The 11,328-nt window shown below is 35.1% G+C and overlaps 1 protein-coding gene across 1 annotated transcript in view; it reads left to right on the top strand.

Moving 5' to 3' along the window:
• The first annotated feature begins 9,592 nt into the window (after nt 1–9,592).
• The window catches only part of endou2 (endonuclease, polyU-specific 2), an 8,520-nt gene continuing 6,784 nt past the window's right edge, over nt 9,593–11,328 (top strand). Inside the window, exons 1-2 of the mRNA XM_016295958.1 lie at nt 9,593–9,631; nt 9,988–10,093. Coding sequence (XP_016151444.1) covers nt 9,593–9,631; nt 9,988–10,093 — 145 coding nt within the window. The remainder of the gene's footprint in view (nt 9,632–9,987; nt 10,094–11,328) is intronic.

Genomic DNA, 11,328 nt, shown 5'->3' with positions numbered 1-11,328 from the left:
AAGTGCATTTTAGGATTTTTTTTTTTTTTGTGCATTTATGTAATGTGGAATTGTTGGTTTGTCTATGTTTACATCTTTTTTTCTAGAAAGTATACATTGTGCATAAAGCAAAAGTTGTAGCAAAAAAGAAAACAAAAAAGCGCAGAAGGGGCAGTCAGTGAGAACCTGCATCTGTGAGATTATTCCTGAATCGTGTAGAGCAAACAGCAGAAGATCTGAGTATTGCATGCCTACATGTCCTTTTAGCCCCTAAAGAGCAAGCACTAAAGAGATTTCGGGAACCTTCTTCAAATGCGTGGCTGTCAGGCCTATGTGAGGTAAAAGCAATCAATCAAATATTAATAAATGTGTCAGAGAATTTATTTGTATACGCTTATTATTTGTGCATTCTAAAGCGCAAATGTAACAAATTGAAGTGTTTGAAATTTCTATGCCATTTGTAACCTTGCGGTTTTTCATGTGTTGGTCACGGCTGGTAAAACGTACGGTCACCTGTACAAATGTTGTAAATAGATGAATACTGTATAATGTAGTGATATACATCATACTGCATGCACCTTTTAGGCCAAAAATTAGCTAAATCTTCTATTGTCATCAATTAATAAAAAGCAAAAAAGAGTCAGGAAAGCTTAACTGGAACAGGCAACATTTTACATCATATCTTGCCACTATTAGATGTCAGTCATTTATACAGTAAATGCACAATGATATGTATAAATATGTACTATATTCAATTTTTCGCATAATTTGGGGTATCGGTATGAGCCTCCTTTCCATTCTTGGATAACAAAATTAGTCCCGCTCCTCTTCAAAAGGTTTCAGCACCGTCTTAGGTTTTTCGGAAACATGTAACAGAATGTTGTCAAACAAAATGTCTATATGCATATTTATTTTTGGTTCGTGTATTAATTTATGTTGTAATAATAAATTGGGCTCAAACGTAGGAGGAGGGTCACCATTGCACTCAATACTATATGTTTCAGTTGACAAAAACTTATTTCAGTGAAGCTAGTAAATAATCTGTAGATGGAGATGTTAATGTGTGTGTTACTCAGCTTCAGTTTCGTTGCACTTAGAAAATGACATGCATGCATGTAGTAAATATTATCTCTAGATAGAACATTAACATGCATACACGGGAAACACATTACAAACTAACATTAATAAAATGTAACATATGCAAGCACAACCAACTTTCTATTTGAATAATCCATCAATTTTAGAAATCTCATCCCAGGTTAGTAACTATGCCTGTGATATAATTATGTTTGGTGTTGGGCACCACTGCTCAAGTGTTATCACTGAAAAAAATACAAGTATAAAAACACCAAAACAAATGCAACTAAAACACTGTGGACAAAAATCTGAGACTTGCCAAAGTATGAATGTATAATCAGACGTATAGATAGTTTTGTTCTCCACTGCTGCAGTCAAAATCAATGCTTTTTGCACAAGTGCAACTGTTTGGTAGCAAAAAATGACAGATGAGCAAAATGTTCCTGCTACATCAGTAATACATAATCTAGACCTGTATACAGTTTGAGTTCCAATCCCTATGCAGTAACCGTCCAGCCGATCAAACGAGCACACGGTACGGTTTTGCATTTTGTGGCTATGTATGCATCTTGATATTTTTGCATCATACACGTGAGCATGGTTAATTTTTGATTTGTTTACACTCGTATTACGTAAAATTAGATGTCATAGGAGTCCTCTTTTGAGAAATATCAACTCTACTATCAGCCCTTTGTAGAATCAGTTTGCTGTTTGTGTGCCACCTACACTAGAATAATCACAATTGTGGAGCGAAGCTCTTTTTTGAGTAGTTATTCTGGATGTTGGTCCTGAAAATCAACAGCTACACCCCAGAGATATCACCTAGCGATGTACTGTTTATTATTCACTGTAGGACACATGGATGTGGTAGCAATACAAACTGTGCGAATGTGGATCGCTTTGGTGCCAAACTATGAACCATTTTGCTTTCTACCATTGATTTAAATAGCTTATTTCAGCAAGCTTCCTGTTTTTACACCCAAATGGAAATGCTTTATCCATTTCGTTTTTTTATGAAATGCAAAAAGAAAATTGGACACACTACTAATGTAATGTAGAATTACCAGTTCCATGTCAAGTGCAACCTTAAGTGAAATTAAAAGCCCTTTTGTCTGCATTGTATTGAAATACTGTTGATCAATCATGATAAATGTGGTTGTTAAACCTTTGTTTTAATACGTGTAATCAGTACTATTAATGTCAAAATGCTATCATTTAATGATCTAACAATAAAGTCTCACTATAAACTTCCATCATCCCACAACAGGACTTTGCTAGAGATTTTCATAGCGCTAACCAGCTTTTTGAGGATTTTTTTTTAATGTATTAGTTCATTTTATATTACCGGTATATATTATTGTTTCAAGGAGAGCTTGTTTTAGGAAAATGAACTATTCGTTATTTATATTTATATTTACTACAAACCTCATAATGAAAATGTGAACAATTTAGATTTTATTTCAGATCAAACAGTCTCAAACTCTGCCAGCTTAGAGTCAGATTAAAATACACTTCTCACAAATCATGTTTTAAGACTTAACATATTTTGCACTTACTGGCAGTGTGTGTGTATGTGTGTGTGTGTGTGTGATGTGTGTACCTGTTTTTATATTCTGGTGGGGACTTAAACCTGACTACACACAGACTCATGGGGACTCGTGTCACGGTGGGGACCTAAATTGTGGTCCCCACGGGTAAACAAGCTAATAAATCACACAGAATGAAGTTTTTTGAAAATCTAAAAATGCAGAAAGTCTCCTGTGAGGGGTAGGTTTAGGGGTAGGGTTGGTGTAGGGCAATAGAATATACGGTCTGTACAGTATAAAAACCATTTCGCCTATGGAGAGTCCCCACAAGGATAGCAAACCAGACCAGTGTGTATGTGTGTGTGTGTGTGTGTGAGAGAGAGAGAGAGAGAGAGAGAGAGAGAGAGAGTGTGTGTGTGTGTGTGTGTGTGTGTGTGTGTGTGTGTGTGTGTGTGTGTGTGTGTGTGTGAGTGAGTGAGTGAGTGAGTGAGTGAGTGAGTGTGTGTGTGAGCCTCCCACACTTAATCTTTTTCTTAATCAGAACTGTAGTCTTGTTTTCATGTAAGAAGATGCACTTATTTGAGAAGAAAATGTAAGATATGAAGACTTTTGATGGATTTTTAACCATTTTTTCCTCATATAAACCTGAATGGAGATTGTTATATTTATGCTTAAAACAAGGGGAAAATGTCGTTTTAAATTGAGTTTTATTACATTATGCAATTTTGTTTCTCAAGTAAATTTATGTTTTGTTTTTTTTATGTGAAATCTGATCTAATGTGCTATCTTTTGTCTTTTATCTTGTTTGTTTAGTACAATAATTGTAACTGAGCTTTATTGCTAATTGTATCTTCCGAACCTGATCTAAATTGTTCTAAGGTTTTATTGTATCATTTCACTTAAGCGGCAGTTGATTGTTTGGGCTTGCACAGAAAAATATTTGTATGGATAAAGCATTATTAAAGTCTGAATTTGTTCGTCCCCGCAGGGTGATCTCCCATCATCGACGATATTTTGATTTCTTTTCTTACTTGACTGCACAAATATAATCAGATGTATAAATGGATAAATCTCACAAACTGAAAGTGTTTTAGCAACAAATACAACATTTGTGAAGAGCACATGTAAATAATAAATATTGTTACATACTTTATTGCCCATGTGGGAAACACTAAATCATTTACCGTGCTTCTAATGCAGTAATGACAAGCTGCAAAGCAAAAAGATTGAAAGTAAGCTCTCAGCTGCTCAGCGTATCTATATATTTATTGAGTAGTGTACTAAAAGGACACTGATGATTTCATGTAAGGGTTTGCATTATATTATTATATGTCCTGAAATCCTTTTCTTAAAGGAGAAGCACAGAGCTGTGGAATTTTTCAATAAACTATTGCATTTATAAGGTGTATGGATATATTTCTTAAATGAGAAGAAGTATCAGAGACTATTGTGATTGTATTCCACTACAATATTCATAAGGAAATACCGTTGGGCAAATTATCAAAACAGTATTTGGTGTGAGGTATTTCAGAGCAAATACTGGTGTTTTATTCACATACTGGGTCAAGGTTTACGGCATATTATTGAATGCACATTATTTTCTGACACTGTTAACATGCAACAGGCAGTACAATTTTAGTCATTTTTATTTATTTATTGTTTTATGCTACATACATTTAAATTGCATAATCTTGTACTATTTTGGCATTAAAATACAATAAGTAGGAAAATATTCTATCCTTGTATACCAACAAGTGCCTCACAAAAACTCTTAAGAAAAAGATTCTTAAAGGGACAGTTCACCCAAAAATGAGAATACTGTCATCGTTTACTTACCCTCACGTTGTTCCAAACCTGTATGAGTTCTTTCTTCTGCTGAACACAACAGATAATTTGAAGAATGTTGCTAACATGTTGCATGATTCTGGATAAATTGCAAATCACGATTTTTCTAATAGATATCACGATTCTGAACTAAACAAAATAACATGTAATTTACTAGAGGCTGTGACAAAATATGAATTGCTGCAATCTATTTAAAGGGGTGGCTGATTGTGATTTCACTTTTTTAGCTTTAGTTAGTGTGTAATGTTGCTGTTTGAGCATTAACAATATCTGCAAAGTTACGACGCGTTCAATGCAAACGGAGATATCGTCTTTTAAAATCATGGCAGTTTAATGCCTACAAAAACGGATGGTAGGGACTACAACAAGCTTATTCCTGGGTTGGTGACATCACAAACCCAGAAATTTACATAAACTCCGCCCCCAGGAACATGCAGCAAAGGGGGCGGGGCCATGCTGCGCTGCTTTAGAGAAGAGGAAGAGTTGTTGCCATGCCGTCAAAGCTAGAGGTGCACAAGAAAATCTATTCATATATGAATCCCAATTCTGTCTTCTAACGATTCTAATGGATTCACAAGTTTCAAAATCAATGTTTTAAAACAGCGGTGCGCCATTGTTTACAATACAACTCCATTCATTACAATACAAGTTCGAGGGGGAGATGGCAAACTCAGAAAAGGACGTTTTAATTTGTTCAGATTCAATGGCATCACTTTCAAGCTTGGGAACCTTTCAGTCATGTAGAAAAGATATACTGATAGAAATACTGAATTTGTTATATAGAATAAGTCAAATGGGAAGTGTAGTGCAGTTTTTATGGGCATGTAGGGATACAAGGGAATGAAACGGCAGACAAAATGGCTAAAGAAGCACTGAAAATGGATAATATTATGGCGGAAATACTGGAACTCATGTGAAAAAGGAAGACATTTTATAGAATGCAAAGTAAAATAAATAAAACAAGGTCAAATGAATCATCATATAAATAGGAAGGACTTTATTATATTTACAAGATAAAGAATGGGTCATACTTATCTTAATGCAACACTTCATATAATCGGCAAATAATCAGCATATAAATTATGTGGAAAATAATGTTTTCTGGGGGGTTTTTTTAAAGACTGCACGCCATAAACACAATCAAGCCTAAAAAAAACAGTTAACCATCTCTTTAAAACTGTTTAATTAATTTGAAGTAATTATTTTTCAACTGTTGGTTTGAATGAATGATTCAATGACTCACTCGTAAATACTTCACTTGTTTCATTACTGGATGAATCAGCGGTTTTGAACAAATCTCTTGAATAAATGACTCAATGACAAATACATCTTTTTTAACAGTCTCTTATCAACACAAATATTATTTCAAGCACCAAGTACTTTCACAAGGTGATTTGCTCCATTTTGATCGATTCCATAGACATCGGTGTATATATATCCATAAATGTACTTCTGTGATAATATGAATGATTGTAAGACAGATATAATACTGTGGATGAAAAAACTAAACATGATCTGCGCAAACACAGAACTGAATGTTCCAGTATGACTCTCTCTAAGGTTTAATAGACACAGATGAATTGTTGTCATTTAGAAATAAGATTGTGTGGGTGTTTGAATCAATATCGCAATCTTTTAACTATTAACTCTACCTCACACACTCACACACACACTCACTCACTCACACACACACTCACTCCCTCACTCACACACACACACACACACACTCACACGCACACACACACACACAAAAACTGTGGTGGTTTATACTGCAATTATTCACTTATAGAATAATAATAAATAGAAATTTAAATGCAATAGGCCTGTTAATTTTAAATCACCTACTTCAAATGCAAAATGCAGTCCTAAGGAGTATTCTGATGACCATGACCAATATCAATATAAGTCATGCTAACACAGCAGTATCTGATTTGATAACATCCACAAGAGATTCCCGCTCTAACCCTCATCTAAATGTAGTATTCCCCATCCATGTTAAACAGCTTCCCTCACCCATCTTTACAGCCTGTTCTATAATTCATCCAAAATGCCGTGACCTTGACTGATTATCACTCGGCTTGCAACATTTCTTGGCCCACTGGCTGTTGACTTGAGAAGAATTTAAAAACCCCTCTTCCGTATTCTGCGGATTTGACTGCCAGGGTTAGTCAGCAGTGGCTAATGGAGCCGGATCAGACGCCAAACGCCTTCCTCTCACTGCTCTCTACAGGAACAAGGCAAATCTGACAACACATAGAACACCACTGACCTTCGCTTGCATCAAAAAAAGTAACAGTAATCATTTGATTAAATGTTGGCATGGTTTTTATTTCATTCAATCAGAAAATGATGATTCATGATAGACAACATGACTGCGTGAATTCTGCTTAAGTTTGGCCATAATTCTGTCACATTGATCAATGTCAGCATGCTCTGTCAATCAACAGCATTGCAAACTACAGCTGAAAAACCTCAAGCTAATAAGTCGCCAAGGTCATTCTGGTGATGTACAGCAGGTTTGCGCCACCAAGTGGATAAAAGTAGTAGTGCTGCTATCTTTACAGAAATGTGACAGTAATACTGTTTGCTATTAAATTACTTAAAAGGTGTGATAAGCGTTGGACAAGACTGCACAGCCTGCTATTGAACTATAACTATATTGTATTACACTTACTGATGTTGGTTTGAAAGATAAACATAAAATATACATGCATATAAAAATACAAAGAAGATATTGTTAGTGTTATTTGTGCACTACGGAATAAAACAGCATCAATGGCCCTTCATCACTCGCTGCTGTAAATCTTAAGAATCACTAGATGGCACTGTAGTTGTGTTTTAACACTTTACACTCCTCTTTAAATGCAAATGAGAGTTTCATTAATTATTTAAATGTATGTAAACACATAAATGCAAACTCACATATTCCCACAAGTGAAAGAAAGAAAGAAAGAAAGAAAGAAAGAAAGAAAGAAAGAAAGAAAGAAAGAAAGAAAGAAAGAAAGAAAGAAAGAAAGAAAGAAAGAAAGAAAGAAAGAAAGAAAGAAAGAAAGAAAGAAAGAAAGAAAGAAAGAAAGAAAGAAAGAAAGAAAGAAAGAAAGAAAGAAAGAAAGAAAGAAAGAAAGAAAGAAAGAAAGAAAGAAAGAAAGAAAGAAAGAAAGAAAGAAAGAAAGAAAGAAAGAAAGAAAGAAAGAAAGAAAGAAAGAAAGAAAGCACAAGTGAAAGAAAGAAAGAAAGAAAGAAAGAAAGAAAGAAAGAAAGAAAGAAAGAAAGAAAGAAAGAAAGAAAGAAAGAAAGAAGGCTGACCAGGGGCCGGCTGCATAAAAGGTTAAGACTAGTCTTAAAAGTTAGTCAGATAATTTTTTTCTTTAAGACTGGTCATATTTTTTTTGTTTCAGTAACATAAAAATGTAGATTAGTTTAAGTTGAATCCAAAAACTAAGACTGATTGCCCTTTGGCTTACTGCTAGTTAGTCAGACTTGTTCTTAAGATACTGTCTTAACATAGAGGCTAAGTTTATGCAACTGGCCCCAGAACATACTTTTTTTATTTCAACAGAGGAAAAAAGATCAAACATCTGGAGGGTGAGTAAATGATGACAGCATTTTCATTTTTGGGTGAACTGTCCCTTTAAGTAAAGTTTTAGATAATTGCTCATAGTTATTATTGATTATTTCACTGTATTGTTCTTGTCACCGGTTGCAGTTCAAGCTACTCTAACTTCCAATTAAATCAGGGTTGCCAACTCTCACACATTTGCTTTCAGGCTCCGTCTCACGCTGCTCAACTAAATCTATCACCAAATAACGAGACGATGCAAAATATATAAAGAAATAAACCTGCCCATGGGACTTGTTGTTTGGTCTAACACAGATATTCTTGGTTTGATCTAAAGCGCCAAGATTCTGCTCCAATCAATTTTCTTCACAAGGTGACCAGTGTTGGGGAACGTTACTTCTAAAAGTAATACATTACAGTATTGTGTTACATTACAGTATTGTGATACTCCATAAAAAAGTAACTAATTGCATTACTTAGTTACTTTTTATGGAAAGTAATGCATTACATTACTTTTGCGTTACTTTTTGTCACCTTTTGTTTTTTAATTACAAAAAACTCATTCATTGTAAATTTAAAAGTAATGTGTTACTTTACTAGTTACTTGAAAAAGTAATCTGATTATGTAACTTGTGTTACTTGTAATGCGTTACCCCCAACACTGAAGGTGAAGCACTGAAGCTAGCGGTCAACAGCACTGGACAGAGAACAAAGAAATGCCAGTGAGTACTGTACAGTTCAGGGAAATGTTCTAGGCCTATTTGGCTGGTGAATTTTATAGTGTGACATGCCAGGCAGGTGATAATTGTATTGTAGATTAGTTGAACCTCTGTCATTAGCATCACTTACAATAGTGTAAAGCACATTTGTATAATAAATGTAATATGTTCTCTGTCTTGTGTTGGACGTTTATGATAATAATCTTGATTTTTTTTTTGGCTCCATTTCCTATACTGTACCTTATTGCACTTTACATTCACCTTACAGAAACAAAAAGGCAAAATACTTTTATGTCTTATCAGGTATCCTGTTTTGTTACTAATGTGTCTGCATGGGAGAGAAATGAAAAGGGCAAATTCACACTGTGTAAAAATGTTGTTGTGTCTTATCAGATTAAATGAAGAGTCGAACTGTCAGCTGATGTCTGTCTGGTTATTCCATCAAAGCAAATACAACGCGGACAACACCAGGGGCCCGTTTCAAAAAGGAGGTTAAGTGAAAACTCTGAGTTTGTAAACCCTGAAATGAGGCAAACTCTGGATTTTGCGTTTCAGAATGGGAGGTTTGTCAAACCCGAGAAAGCAGGGTAAGTCAACTCAGAGTTGGTTGAACCTCCTTATTGAAACGGGCCCCAGTTACACAAGTGTTAGAGGGTCAAGTGTTTTTTTAAAGATGTCATATGATGTGATTTCAATTGTTCCTTTCTCTTTGGAGTGTTACAAGCTGTGCACAGCATCAGGTAATGAGACAATACCTCACGAAAACAAACACAAAGCACTCGTCTGCACTGTAGAAGCACATTCAAGCTGCTCTAATCCCTTTGGCTAGAGTTGCTGACACTGGCTAACGCTTTAGAATAGGCTCTCTCTCATGATGTGTGAAGGCCATGCATCTTACCAACCAGTCCATGTTCAGCAGCACCACTGTGCTGAGCTATTAAGAAAACAATCCAAAATATACCACTAACCCATATCGCTGAGAGGAAAAGGTATGCATTTTTTATATATCGAATGGTTAAAGTTTCAGTTCAGAACATGATGTTTAGAAATGTATTAGTCTAAAAAACTGCAGTATGCATTCTGAAAAGATAATGCAACAAAAAATGTTTGAATTTATTTTCTTCGATTTGTGCTATAACCATCCATTGAAACAGATCTGTTTACATATTATTATTATTCAGGTCTGGTTATAAGCTCCCTGTCTAAAGTTATGCCAAGCATGCATGAAAAAAAACTGTTAAATACCTTTTGGAAGTTCCTCAATTTTTGCTTTATGTCGCAGGGCAAAGCGGGTGATCTGGCAGGTTTTGCTGATGACAATGATGGAGCAGGGCTGCCTTTGTTCACATTTGTTGATGAAAACATTTTCAAAAAGGAGACTTTCTTGGGTAAGAAATAAGCTAATATGTAACATTTTGTTTATTTAAAAGTAGACAGTGGAAGACGTTTCCCTTTCCTTTCCTGAAAGAAAGTAAGAGTCCAAAGCAAATCTGGGTTTTAAACCGTGTTCTTGCCCCTTCCACACATAACTGACAAAGCGACATCATCCCATTCGTTTTTAATGAGAGCTTGAGACTTTTGGTGAAAAGTTTAACTTCAAATGTGATGGCACACACTTTCAAACTTTCAGAGTTTTTCAAAACTCTAAATCAACTGAATTAATTGCTTTGCAAAATTATTCACTGTTTTGATGTGCTCAAAACACAGTAAGTTTTTTTTTTTTTTTTTGCAAGGCTTGTTTTGTGTGTTTTATGGAGGACTTGGCTATTCAGTCCAGTAAGAGACAATTAATTGGGGTCATGACATGGATTTTTTATTTTATTTTAATATGCTCCTTGAGGTTTACTTATAATGCTAATAGCGGTTTTTTACACACACACACACACAAATAAATAAATATGTGGGAAAATTATAATTTTCAACCCTCATTCTGACCCTCTATCTGAAACCAGGGCTGCGTTCAGCCCCGACAAAAACGGTGCAAAACGATTTTTAAACGGAAACGGTGGTGCGTTGAACACTGTTCTGATGACGCAAGAGTTGCAGCTACGGCAGCTGAGAAGGCCAGTCTTTGTGTTCTTGTAGAAGAACTTTCGGAGCCTGATGAAATCGGTATAAATACGTGTTTAATACTGCAAAATACGCTCGATGGTACAGTCACTACCCTTGCCGTCTAGAATAAAAGAGCACATCCCAATCAAATGAAGGGGTTTGTGCAAACTGTGGTTCCTAATTATTGTGATCCAACATTTGCCTCGCATTTCAGGATGAAAAGACAAACATTTCAGGTGAAGCATAATCCACTTCTTACCTCCGAGACTGTGTTATGATCTATATGACCTTATTATTTTTATTGTGAGTATTAGGCTTATCATTATTGCTGATCACTGTTGTTGTGCTATGATATTGTAATATTTACCATTATATAATCAGAGGGGTATAGACAAGTTTATGAAAGTGTCACTCCACAATACAATAGCAAAATATATAAATATAGTATTTTTATGTTACATTAATCAGTGTCTAGCACACCTTCCTGAGGAAAGGATATGGATCAGAAGACATTGCAATTACTAAATGATATTTAGACAAACTTTAAGAAGTTCCAGATCTATACTTGTGC

Source organism: Sinocyclocheilus grahami, unplaced genomic scaffold, assembly GCF_001515645.1.
Source record: "Sinocyclocheilus grahami isolate Dianchi unplaced genomic scaffold, SAMN03320097.WGS_v1.1 scaffold343.1, whole genome shotgun sequence".
Taxonomy (NCBI): Eukaryota; Metazoa; Chordata; class Actinopteri; order Cypriniformes; family Cyprinidae; genus Sinocyclocheilus; species Sinocyclocheilus grahami.
This window is presented reverse-complemented; position numbering and strand designations above follow the sequence as displayed.